Source organism: Myotis myotis, unplaced genomic scaffold (genome assembly GCF_014108235.1).
Source record: "Myotis myotis isolate mMyoMyo1 unplaced genomic scaffold, mMyoMyo1.p scaffold_m19_p_13, whole genome shotgun sequence".
NCBI lineage: Eukaryota > Metazoa > Chordata > Mammalia > Chiroptera > Vespertilionidae > Myotis > Myotis myotis.
The window spans coordinates 56,552,220-56,571,941 of record NW_023416317.1 but is presented as its reverse complement, the minus strand read 5'-3'; the positions used below and the strand labels follow the sequence as shown (position 1 = coordinate 56,571,941).

The 19,722-nt window shown below is 65.0% G+C and overlaps 1 protein-coding gene across 5 annotated transcripts in view; it reads left to right on the top strand.

The window, feature by feature from the left end:
* Nucleotides 1-17,666, top strand: part of SEMA3F (semaphorin 3F) — a 29,131-nt gene extending 11,465 nt beyond the window's left edge. For 4 of the 5 annotated variants that reach the window (XM_036333511.1, XM_036333507.1, XM_036333508.1 and 1 more), the window contains 17 exons: nucleotides 7,255-7,415; nucleotides 7,495-7,557; nucleotides 7,669-7,788; nucleotides 8,512-8,604; nucleotides 10,054-10,147; nucleotides 11,280-11,399; nucleotides 11,552-11,691; nucleotides 11,906-12,020; nucleotides 12,225-12,294; nucleotides 12,441-12,585; nucleotides 13,691-13,913; nucleotides 14,476-14,564; nucleotides 14,682-14,723; nucleotides 14,889-15,046; nucleotides 15,210-15,277; nucleotides 15,477-15,610; nucleotides 16,383-17,666. In XM_036333511.1, coding sequence (XP_036189404.1) covers nucleotides 7,347-7,415; nucleotides 7,495-7,557; nucleotides 7,669-7,788; nucleotides 8,512-8,604; nucleotides 10,054-10,147; nucleotides 11,280-11,399; nucleotides 11,552-11,691; nucleotides 11,906-12,020; nucleotides 12,225-12,294; nucleotides 12,441-12,585; nucleotides 13,691-13,913; nucleotides 14,476-14,564; nucleotides 14,682-14,723; nucleotides 14,889-15,046; nucleotides 15,210-15,277; nucleotides 15,477-15,610; nucleotides 16,383-16,793 — 2,154 coding nt within the window. In that variant the 5' untranslated portion in view covers nucleotides 7,255-7,346 and the 3' untranslated portion in view covers nucleotides 16,794-17,666. The remainder of the gene's footprint in view (nucleotides 1-7,254; nucleotides 7,416-7,494; nucleotides 7,558-7,668; nucleotides 7,789-8,511; nucleotides 8,605-10,053; nucleotides 10,148-11,279; nucleotides 11,400-11,551; nucleotides 11,692-11,905; nucleotides 12,021-12,224; nucleotides 12,295-12,440; nucleotides 12,586-13,690; nucleotides 13,914-14,475; nucleotides 14,565-14,681; nucleotides 14,724-14,888; nucleotides 15,047-15,209; nucleotides 15,278-15,476; nucleotides 15,611-16,382) is intronic. The other variant, XM_036333510.1, reaches the window with a different exon arrangement.
* The last annotated feature ends 2,056 nt before the right edge of the window (nucleotides 17,667-19,722 follow it).

Genomic DNA, 19,722 nt, shown 5'->3' with positions numbered 1-19,722 from the left:
GCCCTGCCCCTCCCCCCTCCACTCTGGCCCTGGGTCCCTCCGCGCCCCCCCCCCCCCCCAGGAGAAGACAGTCCCAGGAAGTGGCAGCTCTAGGTGGTGAAATACGGTAACTGGGTCCCCAGTTCAGACATTTAAATTAAATTCAATCAGAGTAGTTATTGAACATAAACACGCCGAGTCATTTACATGTTAATTATGTTGAATGGACTAGAGGCCATAATTAGTTGCTAATTGGGTGAGAGCGGCTGTAATTGGTATTGTTGGCACCGACCTGGCTCACCTGCTTGGGGGGGGGGGGTGGCGAGTGTGGGTGGCTCCTGGGGAGCCCTCTGGGCCTCCAATCTGGAGAGCCTGGCTCAGGGGTGGGGTCAGAGGGGACAGACATTGAGGGACTTGGGGCCAGAGTCTATGCCCTTAAGGAGGCAGCTCAGACCCAAGGCAAAACCCCTGGATCTGGCTTCTAGGGGTTTCCATCCAGAACATGGGGGGCGGGGACGGGAGAGCAGCCCCTAGAGCAGTGGTTCTCAACCTTCCTAATGCCGCGACCCTTTAATACGGTTCCTCATGTTGTGGTGACCCCCAACCATAAAATTATTTTCGTTGCTACTTCATAACTGTAGTGTGGCTACTGTTATGAATCGTCATGTAAATATCTGATATGCAGGAAGTATTCTCATTGTTATAAATTGAACATAATTAAAGCATAGTGATCAATCACAAAAACAATATGTAATTATATATGTGTTTTCCAATGGTCTTAGGCGACCTCTGTGAAAGGTCGTTCGACCCCCCAAAGGGGTCGTGACCCCCAGGTTGAGAACCACTGGCCTAGAGCATCGGGGACCTGGACCTGAACAGCTGGGAAAGCCCGAGGGAGGGCCCCTGGGCACACAAGGCAGGTGCCCGCTGTTGTGTCCCTGGGATGCTGGGGCCTGGGTTGGCCTGGCCAGGGTTGGAGTCTTGGCCGCGGAGCCGGGGTGGGTACGCTGAGCAGGGGGAAGCTGCCTGTAAGTCTTTGGGGCTGCCCTGCCTCCAGCTCAGGGGCCGGAGCTCCCTGGGTTGCAGGGCTGTGGCCAGCGGCTGAGGCCTTCCGGCTGGCCGCTCAGTAAAAGCGGATGAGGCTGGGAGCCAGGGGCCAGCCCAGCTCCGGGCCTTCCTCGGGGCCCCTCGCCACTGTCGTGGAGGGAGGAAGGGGCTGGGGGCCACCCCTCCCTGGGGCCCCCGGGGTGTCTAGTGGGGCCTGGCTGCACTCTGCCACTCATGCTATTGTCACTGTTACCGCCTCCATGTCCGCCTCCGTTCCCTCCTCGAAGGGCAGGGGATGAGGCCTGAGAGGCCCTGGCCAGCACCCAGCCTCATTTCTTTCAGCTCAGGATTAGGGCTGCACCAGCCCACGTGAGGTCAGAGGTCAGGCTGGGCTGCGGGGACCTGTCCATCACCCCCAGGACCAAGCACAGCCGGGGGAGGGGCCCTGTCAGTCAGCGCCCGCTGCTTTGTGGAGCTGTAACCAAGGGGGCGGACGCCCACCTCCGCGGCCAGAGCCCCTTTCTGTGTGTCCTGGAGACGGGCAGCAGGGGTCGGGGCCCCTGCACTTGGGGTCCGCGGGGAGGGCTGCGGACACGCCTCCTCAGCGCCGCCCTCGCCCACCACCTCCTCGAAGCCAGGCAGCATCAGCGGCTCCCAGAGAGCAGGCCCCGGGGACCCCGGGCTCAGCCCGCCACTGCCAGCGGCCCTTCGCCAGGCGTCCTGGGCGGGACCCTGGGGCCTTGAGCGTCTGGTGGCCGTGGGGGAGGGGGAGGCGGACGCCGCGGAAATGAGGTGTCTGATGCCAGAAGAGGCTCTTCCTTCCCTGATGTCGGGAAAAGCCTTCCCGGATGTTGCCCCGCGCAACCTGTGCCCAGCCCGGGTGAGGGCGGGGGGCGGGGCGCCCTTCCGGGAGGTTCCCCAGCACATGGCCCTCCCTCCCCAAGGTCAAAGCTTATCCAGGCTGAGTCCCAGCACCCACAGAGCCCTTGATTGCGCCCCTGCCCCTCCCTCAGCATTGCCCTGGGGGGCACCCCTGCCATCAGAGCTGGGCCTGGGACCAGTGGGACGCGTGGCGCAGAGGTGGGGACTAGCCTGAGGACATTACCAGGCTGGGTCCGCGGCCGCCACACACACACCCATGTCCCCTCGGCCCCCAGATCCTCGGCCCAAGTCCTTGCCCCTTAGGGGGGCTGGGACAGGCACGGGTCAGAGGGTCAGAGCAGGAGGCTGGGCTGGGGCTGGGGCCCCCTGCCCTGCCCTGGGTTCCTTGGAGGAACGAAGGCCCCCAGGTTCATTGCCCTGGGCAGGGTGGGGAGTGGGGACAGGACCCCAGTGGTACTCCCCGCTGTGACCTGAGGGGAGCACACTGCCCCGGGAGCCGGGCCTGACGGCTGTGGCAGGCCTTGTTTAATTCTCTCCTATCATCGGGATGAACGGTTCTGCCAGGAGATGAGGCCAGAGCCCCACCCCACCCACCCCAGGGCCCTGGGAAACTCCCGGCCTCTCCCTGTCTCCCTCAGGTGGCTGCTGCCGCTGGATGGTTTGGGGTCTTGCTCTGCTCCTGTGGGTCGGACTGGGGAGAGCCAGGTTGGAGTTAGGGAGAGCGGGGCTGCATCAGCAGGAACCCCTTGCCCTCTGCACCACCCACCCCAGCACTAGGACGTGGGGGGCAGGGACAAGGCAGGGTAGATGGTGACCCCAGGAGGCCGCTTCCATGGGGAAGGACCTCCCCCCTCAGGCAGGGATGGTCCAGAAGGAGCGGCTGGATGCTCAGCGCTAGCATTTCCTGCCCCCAGGGCCCCTGAATGTCGGTGCTAGGAGCGCCCAGGAGACATGTGGTGGGAACCTGAGGCTCAGCAGAGCCTGGCCGTGGTCACGAAGCCACATCAGACCAGGTCCCTGACCCTGTGTCCGCCCCTGCCCCACCCACAGGCCTCCCCACAGTTTCCAGTCCCCGAAACATCGCGTCCTGTGACAACAGAGCCATTGACGCCACATCCCGTGGCTGCTGGGAGCCCTCCCAAGGGTCCTGAGTCATGTGCCCTGTTGATGGAGGACAAGTCACCTTCCGGCCCTGGCTGTCCATGGACAGTGTCCGTCCTCCCCCCCCCCCGCCCCCCGGGCTGGCTTGGCCAGGCCACCTTCCTCCTGTCCAGAGGGCCGTGGCCTCGATGGGACTCATGCCTTCCATGCCCTCTGGCTGTCACCTTCCTGTCTCTGCCTCCTGTTAGCCTCCTGTCCTCGTCTGTGAATCGAGTTGAGAGGCAGATGTCAGATCAAGGCTAGTCTCCCGCACCCGCTGTGTGTCAGTTTCGTCATCCCTGGGTGAGGGGTCTGCCCCCCCTCTCACAGGCAGGGGTGGCCCGGAGTGCTGGGGCTTTGAGCCGGGGGGGGGGGGGGCTTGGACTTGGGGCTCGGGCATGGGGACCCACAGCATGGCCAAGGGGCCGAAGGGCCAAGGGGGAGGCCTGGATCCTGGAGGCCCAGGCTGGGCAGCGGTGGAAGGTTGTGGCTGGTTGCGTCCCTGGGTCTAAATGTCTGGAGCGCCCCCCGCTCCCAGGGTGTGTGTCTGAAGGTGCCAGCTTGAGCCTGTGCCTCCCTCCCCTCCATTGTCCCCCAAACACCCCCTGTCCCAGCAGGACGGGGATGGGCACAGCCACGCCATGCCCCCAGCCAGGGTATAAATAGCCCTGGCGGGCTGTCCCAGCTGGGGGGGCTCTGCTGGCAGCCCCACTTCCTCTCTGGCCACTTCCTGGCTCTGGGGGTGGGGGAGTGTTTACTTTCCTGTTGTCACTGTGGCTGGGTGGCCAGGCGGGGGACTCCAAGTGGCCCGACAACAGGTGCAGGACAGGTGCCCAGCTGCCCTGCCCAGGACTTCAGAGGCACCGCCGGACCGGCGGGCGAGGCCGCAGCCAGGCCGGGATCGGCCCTTTGATCCCTCGGCGTCCCTGCGTCCCAGAGGTTGGCCGAGGTCATCACCTGTATTCCCTTGTCGCCGCACCGTCAGGCTGGACAGGCAAGGCCTCTGCCTGCCCTCAGCCCCCCCACGTGGGCTCTGGCCGGCTGAGGGAGTCCCCTGGCTGCCATCCCTCCTCAGGCCCCTCCCAGCACATCCGGGAGCTCTGTCCAAGGCTGCCCTCAGCCACGGCCCCTCCAGCGCTGCTCCCAGCCCACAGCCGGGGCCAGGGCGGCCAGGCCATTCCAGGCAGCTGCCTGAAGGTGACCTTGACTGATGGAATGGGGCCACCTCAGGCAGCCCTTTAGGGCCTTGGATCCCAGCTGTTCTCCCTCTCCAGGCCTCCCACTTGATTGTCCCACCTGTGAGATGGGTAACCAACCACCTGTGAGATGGGTTCCTAGATCTGAGACGGGTAGCCACCTGTGAGACGGGTAACCAACCAGCTGTGAGATGGGTAACCACCTGTGAGACGGGTAACCAGCTGTGAGACGGGTAACCAGCTGTGAGACGGGTTAGCAGCTGTGAGACTGGTTAGCAGCTCTGAGACGGGTAACCAGCTGTGGGACGGGTAACCAGCTGTGGGACGGGCAACCACCTGTGAGATGGGTTACCACCTGTGAGACTGGTACCCAGCTGTGAGACGGGTAACCACCTGTGAGACGGGTACCCAGCTGTGAGACGGTAACCACCTGTGAGACGGGTAACCAGCTGTGAGATGGGTAACCAGCTGTGAGACGGGTAACCACCTGTGGGACGTGCAACCACCTGTGAGACGGGTAACCAGCTGTGAGACGGGTTAGCAGCTGTGAGACGGGTTAGCAGCTGTGAGACGGGTAACCAGCTGTGGGACGGGTAACCAGCTGTGAGACGGGCAACCACCTGTGAGATGGGTTACCACCTGTGAGACTGGTACCCAGCTGTGAGACGGGTAACCAGCTGTCAGACGGGTTAGCAGCTGTGAGATGGGTAACCAGCTGTGGGACGGGCAACCACCTGTGAGACGGGTACCCAGCTGTGAGACGGGTAACCAGCTGTAAGACGGGTTAGCAGCTGTGAGATGGGTAACCAGCTGTGGGACGGGCAACCACCTGTGAGACGGGTAACCACCTGTGAGACGGGTAACCAGCTGTAAGACGGGTTAGCAGCTATGAGACGGGTAACCAGCTGTGAGACGGGTAACCAACCACCTGTGAGACGGGTAACCAGCTGTAAGACGGGTTAGCAGCTGTGAGACGGGTAACCAGCTGTGGGACGGGTAACCAGCTGTGGGACGGGCAACCACCTGTGAGATGGGTTACCACCTGTGAGACTGGTACCCAGCTGTGAGACGGGTAACCAGCTGTAAGACGGGTTAGCAGCTGTGAGATGGGTAACCAGCTGTGGGACGGGCAACCACCTGTGAGACGGGTACCCAGCTGTGAGACGGGTAACCAGCTGTAAGACGGGTTAGCAGCTGTGAGATGGGTAACCAGCTGTGAGACGGGCAACCACCTGTGAGACGGGTAACCACCTGTGAGACGGGTAACCAGCTGTAAGACGGGTTAGCAGCTATGAGACGGGTAACCAGCTGTGAGACGGGTAACCAACCACCTGTGAGACGGGTAACCAGCTGTAAGACGGGTTAGCAGCTGTGAGACGGGTAACCAGCTGTGAGACGGGTAACCAGCTCTGAGATGGGTAACCAGCTGTGAGACGGGTAACCAGCTCTGAGATGGGTAACCAGCTGTGAGACGGGTAACCAGCTGTGAGACGGGTAACCAGCTGTGAGACGGGTAACCAGCTGTGAGACGGGCTAGCAGCGGGGGAGACGGTCGGGCATGACCCATGGGTGAATGCCTCATCCGATTCAGGACATGTGTGCACGTGTGCAGCCTGGGCCCTGTGCGGACACGCATGTGCCCTGTGTGCTGCCATCTCAGGCCTCTGTGCTGGTGACATTCATCATCCTCATTACCTTCGCTCTCCTGCTGAGCTAAGAATAGTTGGGGGTAGGGGTGGGGGGGCGCTTGCCAGGGGACCCCTGGCTCTCTCCCTCTCAGAGTTTCCTGAGTCCTGTGCGTGCCACTGGCCTGTCACTGGCCAAGTTCCCTCCTGTCCTTCCCTCCCGGGAGGAGGACTTCCCCCAGCTCCCTGGCGGAGGGAGGGCCGAGCTGCCGGCTTCATGAGGCCCCTGTCCCCGCCCGGGGCCGCCGCAGTCCCGGGGGTCTCTTCCCCGAGAAAGCGCTCCTGGCTGCTCAGAGCGGCCTGAGAATCCCACCGTTAGCAGCCGTGGGCCTGGGGAAGCCCCGTCCATCGGGCAGTGTGGCCGCAGTCGGGCGTGCCCGTGGCCTGGCTAACCCACTCAGACACAGTGCTAGCTTTGCCCTCTGTCTGGTGGTGAGGACAGGGCACCCGGCTCTGTGCCAGCGTCTGCCGTCTGCGGGCTGTCCTGAGCTTGCCTGCCTCCACCGCCCGCTCATTAACCCTTTGAGGTCCTGCGGGCTCTGGCCCCACCCTGGCATCAGCCCGACCAGAGCAGACGCTTTGATGCCACCACACTCGCTGGCTCCTGCCCACTATCCTTTCACTGGGGCCCAGGCCTGCGGGATGGCCGAGGAATCAGGGCTTCAGCTTTGGGTGTGGCCCCTCTCTGCTGACCCACCTGTCCCTTTCTGCTCCCAGCAAGTCAGCAACTAGATCAGTGGTCGGCAAACCGCAGCTCGTGAGCCACGTGCGGCTCTTTGGCCCCTTGAGTGTGGCTCTTCCACAAAATACCACGTGCGGGCGCGCACGTACAGTGCGATTGAAACTTCGTGGTCCATGCGCAGAAGTCGGTATTTTGTGGAAGAGCCACACCCGAGGGGCCAAAGAGCTGCATGTGGCTCTCGAGCCACAGTTTGCCAACCACTGAACTAGATAACTAGATCCCGGCCGGTGTGGCTCAGTGGTTGAGCATCGCCCTATGAAGCAGGAAGTCACAGTCTGATTCCCAGTCAGGGCACATGCCCAGGTTGCGGGCTCGATCCCCAGTGTGGGGCGTGTAGGAGGCAGCCCATCAATGCTTCTCTCTCATCATTGATGTTTCTCTCCCTCTCCTTCTCCCTCTCCCTTCCTCTCTGAAATCAATAAAAAATATATAGAAAGTCAGGGACTAGAGAGGAAGGAAGCTAAGTGCTCCCTGGAGGCAAGGCCGGGGATGAAGATGACAGAGTGGGGGACCCCCTCTGCTAAGGGGGGTGTGACTGGATGGTCTCCAAGGGCCCTAACTACTGCCCTGCCCCCGCCCACAGAGCTGAAGGCCACGGGCACTGCCCACTTCTTCAACTTCCTGCTCAACACCACGGACTACCGCATCCTGCTCAAGGACGAGGACCACGACCGCATGTACGTGGGCAGCAAGGACTACGTGCTGTCCCTGGACCTGCACGACATCAACCGCGAGCCCCTCATTGTAAGGGCCAGCCCAGACGGGAGGGGGGCGCGGGGCAGGGGCTGTCCCGCAGGCCGCACCTGACCCCCGTGTTCGGCAGATCCACTGGGCGGCCTCCCCGCAGCGCATCGAGGAGTGCGTGCTCTCAGGCAAGGATGGCAACGTGAGTGCGTGCGGTGGGGCCCGCAGGGGAGGGGGCGGCGGGCAGGGACTCCCGGGAGGCAGGGGGCCAGGCAGGCACGTGGGTACCTCCCGGCTTTCCGTCCGGCCCCAGGGTGAGTGCGGGAACTTCGTCAGGCTCATCCAGCCCTGGAACCGAACACACCTGTACGTGTGTGGGACTGGCGCCTACAACCCCATGTGCACCTATGTAAACCGTGGCCGCCGGGCTCAGGTAAGCCTGCACACCCCCCGCCCCCCCCCCCCCCCCGCTAGCTGCCCCCATCGGAGACTCCATCCAGGGTTCTGATGGGAGGAGGGGCGTGAACCCCAGCCCTGCCACTCCCAGCCCTGTGACCCTGGGTGAGTGACCTCTTTCGCCCCTCAGAACCTCAGTTTCCTCTCCTGAAAATGGGCTCATAGTGCCTTTCTCATAGGTCGGTGTGAGGAGGAGGCAGTGAGCTAACTCCCAAAGCTCTTAGCATGTGCCTGGCACGTAGCAGGCACCCGCTCCACACGTGGCAGCGGCTCCCTGGGCTGTGCCTGTGGATGGTGCCCGCAGCCCAGCCAGGGGCCCGGCGGGGCCTCAGCGTCAGGAGGCTGGACGCCTGGGCCAGCTCCTGCCACTCAGCCGGGGATGGGGGGTCGGGGGGAGCTGCCCCTTCCCCAGCTCTGCCCACCCTGCCCGCTTCTGCCCTTTTCCATTTCCATGTGGGCACGTGTGTGGCTGGCGTGACCTCGTAGAGCGTGTGTAAGAGTGACTGGACCTAGGGGCACGTGTGTGCAGGTGTGCACCAAGTGGTGTGTATGTGTGCACGCACAGGCGCATCTATGTACTCTGGGGGCCCAGGTGCTCACGTGTGTTCTTGGCGTGTGTGGTGTGAGAGGCTGGCAGCCCGAGCCCGCTCCCCCAGCCCCTGCCACCCCCAGCTCTAACCCCTGTTCCTCGTCTCCTCAGGCCACACCCTGGACCCAGATGCAGGTGGTCAGAGGCCGAGGCAGCAGAGCCACGGACGGTGCCCTCCGCCCGACGCCCACAGCCCCACGCCAGGTGGGCTCATCCCTCCAGGCCCACGCCAGGCAGCCCTGCCTCTGAACTGAGCTCCTCCTGGGCCCGGCCTTCCTGCCAGGACCCTGTGCCCAGGCCAGGGTGCCCTATCTCTGTGCCCCTCCCAGCCCCTCCCCTGCAGTGACTCTGAAGGCCCCAGCGGGATTCATGTCCACTGTGTGCACCCCGCAGGCGAGAAATCATGAAGCCACCAGGTGGGGAAGACAGGAGCCCGGGGGCAGCCATGCCTGAGCCCTCAGGACTCATGTGTGTAGACATGCATGAGCACATGCCAACACACATGTGGGCACACATTTGCTCTCAAGCCCACACCTTGCTCAGCACCCAAGTGAGAACATGGCACATGTGTGCAGTCCGGCATCTCTCTCAGGGGTCCGTGCCCCGGGCCTCCATGGGTCCCTGGTCGGCACAGGGGCGGGAGGGGCAGAGCTGTCTGTCACTGGTCCTGACCTGGGACTGGGGTGGGGGCTGGGACTGGGGCTGGGCAGGGGCGGGCAGGGGGCCAGGGGCTGCCGGTGAATGAGAGCAGATGGTCGCGAACACGTGTGTCTGTGGCGGGCAGTACTGAGAATGGGGACCGTCAGACTGCGTGTGCGCCAGCGTGTGAACAGTGGGCGCCGTGTGCCGCAGTGAGCGTGCCCAGCTGTGTGTGCAGCTGCAGTGAGCGTGCCCAGCTGTGTGTGCAGCCCCATGTGTGCTGGATGTCGCGTGTGCAGAGTGAAACTGGAGACGGGCCTGTGCACACCTCCCATCACCTCCCCCGCCACCCGCTGCACCTCCTGCCTCTGCGCCTCTCCTTTCCCTCCTCCCAGGAGCTCCTCCCGGTCCCGTGCCTTCACCAGCCTCCCTCCTGGCATCTGCAGGGCAGGGCGGGAGGCTCTGTGAATTCCATGTGGTTTGGGCGGGACCCTTCCATGCCTGGCTCCCTGGGGAGACCTGGAGGCCCTAGGGGGAGGGGGGGCAGGCAGAAGGCCGTGGCCTGTTAGTCAGTCCTGAGGACCATGGGTGCAGCACAAAGCCTGGGGCATGGTGACCTCAGAGCCCTCTGATCTGGTGGGACCTGATGGCAAAGGACAGGACCTTTGGCCGGTGCCCCAGCCCTGACCAGGTGGCTGTCCTCCTGGGCCCAGGGCAGACAGCCACAGCTCAGTCTTCCTGACCCAGTGGGCGTGGAGGGGCTTCAGCCCTGTGAGCCCGCCCCGTGCCTTCTCATGGCCCCCAAAGCAGAGTGCTCAGACCTGGGACTGGGCAGCGCCTCCCTTGGAACCTGCAGTGTGGTCCTGCCCTGGGCCGCCTGGCTGGACAGAGTTCAAACCCCGAGATCTGGGGAGTGAAGGGCGGTGGCTTCGGGGTAACCCTGGGCTGTTGACCTTGCCCTTCCTTTCGGCCGTGGGACCGGCCTGCGATGCTGAGCCGCCCTCTGCCCTGCAGGATTACATCTTCTACCTGGAGCCCGAGAGACTCGAGTCAGGGAAGGGCAAGTGTCCATACGACCCCAAGCTGGACACAGCCTCAGCCCTCATCAGTGAGTGCCCGCCCCACCCTGTCCTACAGCCCGGATGTGTGGCCTCTGCTTACCCCAGGGGACGTGCTGGCCCTGAACCCCCCAGTGGGCCCCACCTGGTGGGGAGAGGGCTACAGACAGACCCCAGTGTGAGTGAGCTGAGGGGCAGAGACTGGGCAGATGGTGTGGAGGGGCCAGATCCCACCCTGCAATCCAGTGTGGCCGCAGGCTGCCTGGAGGAGAGGACAGGACAAGCTGAGTCGATATGGGGGGGTGTAAGGGGGGGTAGGGGTGGTCGATAATCCCATCGCATGACCCCGGTTTGCCTGGGAGAGGCCGACGGGGGGCACCCATGGGGATTCCTGGCCCCGTGACCTCCTGGGGGGGTGTTTTGGTCTGGCCAGGTGTCTGGGGAGGTTGGGGGGATGTTCTCTGAGGAGGGGTTCAGTCTGGGCCTCAGGAGCAGCTGCTGCCCCTGCTCACAGAGGGGTGAGACCCCCCCTGACACTGGTCCCTGCATGGTGGCTGTCCTCTGGCTGCCCAATCCAGTCTGACTCTCGGAGCAGCTGCTGGGCACCGTGCCACCTCCGCGGTGCCAGGCCCTGGGGCAGGGGATGGGCATTTTCCTCCCATCGTGGCGAGTGTGGTAGAGGCTGCGGGGACAGGGCCTGCCCGGGAGGCTGGAGGTGAGACTAGGGGCCGGCTGGGTAAAGCCTCCAGGTGTTTTGTGAGCCTGATGTCAGCACCTTCAGGGCGGAGCTGTTGTTAAAAGTTAAATTATATGAAGTTACAATTAACTCAGTTACTTTTAAAGAGGTACATGCACTCGAAGCTCGTTGCTTCCTGATACCTTACAGCTCACTGTCCTGCTCCTGAGGGTGCTGGCCTGTGCCACCTGTGGGTGGCACGCTGTGAGCGGTGTGGGCCCTCCCTCGGGCTGGCAGCTTCTCCCCCAGGAACGGGCGCTGGCTCTGATCAGGGCTGCTTGCAGCTGAAGCCCCGTCTCCCAGGGCCCGACCCGCATTGCCAGGCACCCACTCACCAGGGCCCTGGGCAGCCCAGGGAGACGGGCCTGCCCTGCAGGTCACGTGGGCTCCTGACATCCGCCCGGGTCCTGGCAAAGGGCGGCCCCTGATGACCCTCCCGCCCACAGACGAGGAGCTCTATGCGGGCGTGTACATCGACTTCATGGGCACGGACGCGGCCATCTTCCGCACCCTCGGCAAGCAGACGGCCATGCGCACGGACCAGCACAACTCCCGCTGGCTCAACGGTGAGGCCTCCCACCAGCGCAGGGCGGGGGCAGGTCTGGGATGTCGCGGGGATCCCCAGCCCTGTGCCTGGGGGAGTGGGGGGAGTCGGGGTGCTCCTGGATCTGGTGGGGGGCGGGGGTAGGGCTGCCCCGCTGACCCCGCGCGCCCGCAGACCCCTCGTTCATCCACGCGGAGCTCATCCCCGACAGCGCGGAGCGCAACGACGACAAATTGTACTTCTTCTTCCGCGAGCGCTCGGCCGAGGCGCCGCAGAGCCCCGCCGTGTACGCCCGCATCGGGCGCATCTGCCTGGTAGGCGGCCCTCCCCGACCCGTCCTGGTTCCGACAGCCCTTCTCCTCGGGCAGGACGGGGGGCAGGGGTGGGGACGGAGGGGCAGGGGCGTGGAGACGGGGGGCAGGGCAGGGGCGTGGAGACGGGGGGGGGGGGGGGCATGGGGACCGGTGGGCAGGGGCGTGGGGACGGGTGCCCGGGTCCGACCAGCCCTGCCTCGCCCCCCGCCCCAAGAATGACGACGGCGGCCACTGCTGCCTGGTCAACAAGTGGAGCACGTTCCTGAAGGCGCGGCTGGTGTGCTCCGTGCCCGGCCACGACGGCATCGAGACGCACTTCGATGAGCTCCGTGAGTCCCAGGGGGCGGGCCTGGGCGCCGGGGGCGGGGCTGGGCGCCTGGGGCGGGGCCTGTGCGCCTGGGGGCGGGCCTGGGCGCCGGGGGCGGGGCCTGGGAGGCTGGTCAGAGCCCCTTGCGGGGGTCTCCCTGGGCGGAAGTGGGCAGGCCCTGGGCTCCGCCGTGGTCCCTCCCAGCGGCCTCTCCCTCTGTCCCCAGAGGACGTGTTTGTGCAGCAGACGCAGGACGTGAGGAACCCGGTCATCTACGCCGTCTTCACCTCCTCGGGGTGAGGCCGGCGCCGCAGAGGAGGGTGTGGCGGGGTTGGGGGCTCTGGGCCTGGAGGACCCCGCCCCGGGGGAGCTGTGAGGTGGGGGACGGGGCGGGCCTGGGCCCAGGGTCGCCCGGTGCCAGCAGCGCCTGCCCTGCCCGCAGCTCCGTGTTCCGCGGCTCCGCCGTGTGCGTCTACTCCATGGCCGACATCCGCATGGTCTTCAACGGGCCTTTCGCGCACAAGGAGGGCCCCAACTACCAGTGGATGCCCTTCTCGGGGAAGATGCCCTACCCGCGGCCCGGCACGGTGAGCAGCCTCTCCTGCCCCTCCTGGGAGGCCCGCGGGCGGGGAGGTGAGCACACACACAAGTAACCCACCTTCCCCTCCGAGAAGCTGAAACGTCTGTATTATTTTTAATCCTCACCTGAGGGTGTTTTCCGTTGATTTTTAGAGAGGGTGGAAGGGAGGGGGAGGGAGGGACACACTGGTTGGTTGCCTCCCGGCAAGGCCCCATCGGGGCCGGGATGGAGCCTGCAACAGAGGTACCTGCCCTGGACCAGAATCGAACCCGGGGCCCTTCAGTCCATGGGCCAACGCTTTATCCACTGAGCTAAACCGTAAAGCTGAAATTTTTTAAAAAACACCATTTACACACGGCTGTGCAGGCTGTGACACAGCTCAGCCAGGGTCCGGGAACAAAGCTGTGGGCGGCGAGGCGGCTGCTCCTGGGGGGCTGCTCGCTCCCGGGGGGCTGCTCCCAGGGGGCTGCTCCTGGGGGGCTGCTCCTGGGGGGTGGACTGCTCCCAGGGGGCTGCTCCCGGGGGGCTGCTCCTGGGGGGCTGCTCGGGAGCTGGAAGCTAGAGGGAAGAGTTCAGGGCAGAAGTGGGAAGCGGGCTGGTCAGCCTGTGGCTGACAGCAGGTGAGGGGCGGGGTGGTAGGAGGTGATTTGCTTGATCTTGGGGTGTTAAATGCAGGGCAGTACCGCTCCATGAGGTCAGGGAGGTGAACTCGGAGGCTGGGCAGGGGAGGGGTAGGGAGGGGAGGGCATAGCTGGGCATTAGAGTTCAGGGCCTGCAGGGCTGGGTGGGGCGGGGTGAGGAGCATCCAGAGGAAAGAGACCACAGGGCAGGGGTGGGGGGACGTGGGAAGGGAGTGGTCAGCTCTGCAGAAGGTGGCCACGAGGCCTGGCTCAAGGGGCCAGGCAGGTGGCCGTGGCGTCGGCACTGTGGAACCTGGGGCCTCCACTGGAGCGGGCCCTGCAGAGAGGCTGGCGCAGGGCAGACGCCTGGCTGCACTGAGGAGCGAGCAGGCGAGGTGGTGGGCAGACAGACGGACAGAGGCCTCTCCTGCGGACGTGGGTCCAGGGAGGCCTGCCTGGCGGCCTGGGCCTGATGCGCTCACCTGCCTGCAGTGCCCGGGAGGGACCTTCACGCCGTCCATGAAGTCCACCAAGGACTACCCCGATGAGGTGATCAACTTCATGCGCAGCCACCCACTCATGTACCAGCCCGTGTACCCGCTGCAGCGGCGGCCCCTGGTGGTCCGCACGGGCGCCCCCTACCGGCTCACCACCATCGCCGTGGACCAGGTGGATGCAGCCGACGGGCGCTATGAGGTGCTTTTCCTGGGCACAGGTACCCACTGCTGCTCCCAGCCCCTCCTGCGCTGGGCCCGCGGGTGGAGGGGGCTTCTCCGTGGGGCTGGGACCTACGCTCTTGGGGTTGCTACAGGATGGGCAAGGTCAGCTCTGCCACCTTCATCCTGTGGAACCTTCTCCCTGTTGCCAGGGTAGCAGACTAGGGGTGGGCAGACCCCATTCTCATCCCTGGGGGACAGGAGACCCTGTATGGGCAGGAGAGGGGGGACATGGCAGACACTTCCAGGATACGTGGGTCCAAATACTGACACGCGCGCTCGTGTGCACCTACGTGAAGTGCACTCCCCACAGCTCCAGCAGCCTCTGCACGGGCCGCCAGCACCTGCTCTGAGCGTTGCCCAGCCAGGGTCTGGTGGAGGGGCACCCCTCAACCCTGGCCAATCCTCTCAGACCTCTCCCCGCCATTGGAGAGGCTTCAGCCCTGGCACAGAGCTGCTGACCACTGCCCCCGGGGTCGGGCCCTGGTGGGGAAGGGGCTGAGGCCGGTGCCCCTTCCCCAGTGCCCTCAGCCCACTGAGGCCCTGCCCGGCCCGTTCCAGACCGCGGGACAGTGCAGAAGGTCATCGTGCTGCCCAAGGACGACCAGGAAATGGAGGAGCTCATGCTGGAGGAGGTGCAGGTCTTCAAGGTGGGTGTGGCCCCGGCCTGTCCTCGCCCAGGCCCTCAGTGCCAGCGCCCAACCTCAGAGCCCAGGGCGGGGCCGGGGAGGCCCCAGAGCCCTGGGCTGACCCTTCTCTCCTCCCAGGACCCAGCGCCCGTAAAGACCATGACCATCTCCTCCAAGAGAGTGAGTTTCAGTGGGGCGGGCTACGGGGAGGATGGCGCTCACTCCCCTTGGGGGTCGTGCCCTGGGCACAGGGGTGGGGAAACTGAGGCACAGAACAGGAAGGGAAGGGGCTGCCTGGGGGAGGGAACTGACCTGCCCCTCCCCCACCCCTCACCCCCTCCCCAGCAACAACTGTACGTGGCGTCTGCTGTGGGCGTCACGCACCTGAGCCTGCACCGCTGCCAGGCCTACGGGGCCGCCTGTGCCGACTGCTGCCTCGCCCGGGACCCCTACTGCGCCTGGGACGGCCAGGCCTGTTCCCGCTACACCGCGTCCTCCAAGAGGTGTGCACCCCAGACCCGGGGGGTTCTAGCCCCAGGCCCCACCCTGGGGGTTTGGAGGTGGAGGTGAAGTCACCCAGAGGGAGTCTGTGGCCCTGGTCTCGGGGCGCAGGGCCTGGGAGGGCGAGTTCCCTAGGCAGCTCCGTCAGCGGCTCTCCTCACCCAGGCGGAGCCGCCGGCAGGACGTCCGGCACGGGAACCCCACCAGGCAGTGCCGCGGCTTCAACTCCAACGGTGAGTGCCCCCCACTCCCACCCCCAGCGTGGAGCCCACGCGGCCGCCACGCTGCTCCCGGGCCCAGGGGGAGGGGTCTCACGGCCCACAGGGGTGAGGGGCTTGGGGTCTCAGCACGCGGTGTCCCGGGCACCCTCAGGAGGGGGTGGGGGCCCTGCCCGTGCGCCTCGCCCCTCGCCAGCCTGCCCTCGGCCCGCAGCCAACAAGAACGCGGTGGAGTCGGTGCAGTACGGCGTGGCCGGCAGCGCCGCCTTCCTCGAGTGCCAGCCCCGCTCGCCCCAGGCCTCCGTGAAGTGGCTGTTCCAGCGCGACCCCAGCGACCGGCGCCGCGAGGTGATTGCCCCGCCGCCCCGTGGTGCAGGAGCCCTTTGTGCGTGGAAATCCCACGCGGGGGAATGTGGACAGGAGCCCATCTGGGCAGCCTCGGTCTAAGAAAGCCGCCGGCTCCCTCCTGGAGGACGCACCGGTGAATGAGTCACATGGGCACTCGGGTGGGGCCCACAGTGTGAGGCCTCACAGGCGGCCTCCGCTTGCAAGCCCCGCCCGGCACCGTCCGAGGGCCCCCAGGCAGGGCGCCGGCACTGGCGAGCTCCAGTGGATAGAAACCCGGGGGCACCCTCCTCGCGTGGGATTTCTCTGAGGGAGGCCCAGGGGGTGTTCTCAGGAAATAGACGTTCTCTGTGTGCGCTCCCCAATTCTCATCGTACAGAACCCCCACGGCCACCCTCCGGAAAGGGAAATTGTGTGATGCCTCATTCAGACGCAGTGTTAAACCCTTCCTGCGGGTTTCTCTTGCTCTATGGGAACTCCTCAGGGTGCCCCGCCTGGAATGGCCACAGGTGGCCTGACCGAGAGCTGCGGGGTGGCAGGGGGCCCCAGCCCTGAGCCCGCTCCCTGCCTGGACAGCAGGGGACCCCAGCCCTGAGCCCGCTCCCTGCCTGGACGGCGGGGGGCCCCAGCCCTGAGCCCGCTCCCTGCCTGGACGGCGGGGGGCCCCAGCCCTGAGCCCGCTCCCTGCCTGGACGGCGCGGGGATCCCAGCCCTGAGCCCGCTCCCTGCCTGGACGGCGGGGGGCCCCAGCCCTGAGCCCGCTCCCACCCTGCAGATCCGCGCCGAGGAGCGCCTCCTGCGCACGGACCAGGGCCTGCTGCTCCGCGCCCTGCAGCTGGGCGACCGCGGCCTGTACTCCTGCACAGCCACCGAGAACAACTTCAAGCACATCGTCACGCGGGTGCAGCTGCACGTCCTGGGCCGGGACGCCGTCCACACCGCCCTCTTCCCGCCGCTGGCCGTGAGCGCCCCGCCACCCCCTGGCGCCGGCCCCCCGACGCCTTCGTACCAGGAGCTGGCCCAGCTGCTGGCCCAGCCGGAAGTGGGCCTCATCCACCAGTACTGCCAGGGCTACTGGCGCCACGTGCCCCCGAGCCCCAGGGAGGCCCTGGGGGCACCCAGGCCCCCTGAACCCCAGGACCAGAAAAAGCCCCGGAATCGCCGCCACCACGCCCCGGACACATGAGGTGGCTGTCTGAGCCCTGCCACGGGCCACCCTCGCCCTGTCCCTTTTAATATAAAAGATATATAGATATATATATATATAAAAATATCTATATTCTATACACACCCTGCCCCTCAGAGACAGTATTTATTGGTGGGTTGTACATAGCCTGCCTGGGCGGCAGCATCGGCAGACAGCCCCGTGCTGGTCAGAGACAGCAGAGAACAGGCCGCCGGCCCAGCAGCCAGGGAGCCAGGCCAGGACTGCACGGCCCGACGCAGCTGCGAGTCACCCGCTCCACAGCCCCCACTGGATCCACGGGACACGGAGGGAGCGAGCGGCACTGGACAGGCACGGACCGTACACCCTCGCCAGCGTGCGCTGTGCCTGAGCCGCCGGCATAGCCGTGGATGGAGGACTGCTCGTGGACGGGGCGGGAGGGGGGCAGCCGCACTCAGAGGGAGGGAAGGTGTGCGGGCCATCACAGGACGGCCCTGCCTGGGAGGGGGCACTCGGTCAAGGCCAGCCCCTGCCCAGGTATTTATTCTCTATTTATTGGGGATGAGAAGAGGAACCCTGTGTGGGTGGGGCAGCCCGTCCAGCCTTCCCTGCCTGGCCATCTCCCTCCTCTTGGCTGTTCTGTGCCACTGGCTCAGGGGCTGGCGAATAGCAGAGGGGCCGGCACAAGCGGGGCTGCGGGCAGAGGGGGCTGTGGCAGAGGCCTGGGGACAGCAGGGGCTCCCCGGGGCTCCCTCCTGCCCCCACTTCAGATGAGGGGTGTACATAGCTCTGGGGGGCAGTTGGGCAGGCGGACGGGGCTCCCGGAGGCCCTCGCCTCCCGGCCACAGTGCCCTGGGTTCCATCTTGTTAATAAACACTGGCTCTGGGACTGGACTTCTGCTTCTCCTTGGCAGGGGCAGGGGGGTGGGGGTTCAGCCCGGATCTGCCCCTGCTGCCCCCCCACACACACCCTGTGCAGCCTGGCCACCGGTTCCCCCGTTCTCTCCTGCAGGGAGGCGGCTTCCCTTCCTCATTCAGGTGTCCGATCCTCCAGCTCGCCTCACCCGGCTGTGTCCAGCCTTGTGCCAGCCCTGAGGCAAGACAACGCCACAGCCCCCCCCCCCCCCCCCAGCAACAGAACCCCATCCTGCCTGCTTCTAGGCCAGCGGTTCTCAACCTGTGGGTCATGACCCCTTTGGGGGTCGAACGACCCTTTCACAGGGGTCACCTAAGACCATCGGAAAACACAAATATAATTACATATTGCTTTTGTGATTCATCACTATGCTTTCATTATGTTCCATTTGTCACAATGAAAATACATCCTGCATATCAGGTATTTACATTATGATTCAGCAGCAAAATTACAGTTACGAAGTAGCAACGAAAATAACTTTATGGTTGGGGGTCACCACGACATGAGGGACTGCATTAAAGGACCGTGACGTTAGGAGGGTTGAGAACCACTGGTCTAGGCTCTGCAGAGGGTCCAGGCTGAGCAAATGCCAAGGTGGGAGACGGGGTGGCTGGGGAGGCCTGAGAGGAGCGAGTGGGCTGGCGCCCTGGGCCAGAGGTCATGCCGGCAGCCACGGCGAAGCTCTGGGGGGCCCGTGGGTCCAGCAGGGCGACGGCCTTACCTGGTGGCCAGGGAGCCGGCGGGACAAGAAGGCAGTGGGTTGGCCTCACTTTAAATAAACTCAAGATGCAGAAAACAGGTTTGTGGCGGCTTAACCAACCTGGGCTCCTGCACCCCAACCCCCTGGGCAGAGGTGGGGGTGGAGGTGGATGAAACCTGAGGCTGAAATGGAACAAACGACCTTTGGCTCCCGGACAGGTTCCCCGCCCCCCAACAGGAGAGATGGTGAAGCCGTGGGGAGCCGACACCCACCTGCGTGTCGGGCACAGTCTTCAGTGCTGAGCGGGGCCCTGGCCGCCTCAGCCTCCTGGTGGCAGATAGAGTCAGGCATGAGGAGGCAGCCGGGTTTCTGGAGGGAGCCAGGCGGGAGGCTCGGGCCCTGGAGGGAGCCTTGGGAGCCCAGGTTTGGGTCTTGCGATGGGGGGTGAGGAGTCTCCAGAGCCTGGGAACCCAACACTCCAGGCTCAGCGGACCCCATCCCAGCAGCACGCCTTGTCCCGCCCAAACCCACGGCACAGACCACAACCCCGGAGCTGCGTGCCTCAGAGAGCCCTAGGCAGGGCCCAGAGCAGGAGCAGAGAGATGGCCCCACCCTCCCTCCCCATCGGGGGCCAGGCCAGCCCCCGGACTCAGTTTCCCCCGCTGACAACAGACCCGTAAAACAGTCTCTGGAAGCGCCTGGCCACCCCTGCTGGTCAGAGACCGTATTGCACTGAAGTAAGTACACATGCAAACAGGCATGTGACTACATGCGCACGGGTATTCACACGCACACATGTACATGCCCACGGGCACATAGGCAAGTGCACACTAACATGTGTACATGTATGCGCATGTACATGCATTTGTATATCCGACACACAGGGCAATCCACACGTGTGTATAAGCTCATGTGTGCATGAAATGTACAAAAGCACACACACGCACACTTGTACACAAACAGGTATGCCAGGGCACTCAGGCACTCAAAGGCACACATAGGCACACGTGCACTAAAGTACAGACGGGCAGACGTGTGTCATGTCATTGCCTACGTGGTGCCAGCGAAGGATAGACAGGCCGCCAGGCACACAGAGCAGGCGTGCACCCCACCCAGTCCACGGCATCATGGCAGGTCGGGGCGCCGCCAGGTCCCGCCAGCCTCCGGGTGGCACACATGGAATGTCCTCCTTTGCCTCTTGACGCCTGGAGAGCAGAGCACTTCCTCATGCCAGAGTCACCCAACTATTGCCAGTCACCTCCTACCGTGTGAGTCACCTCCATGGCTATCCTGGGTTCCTCCTTCAGCTCCTCCCTCAGCTCCTCCCTCAGCTT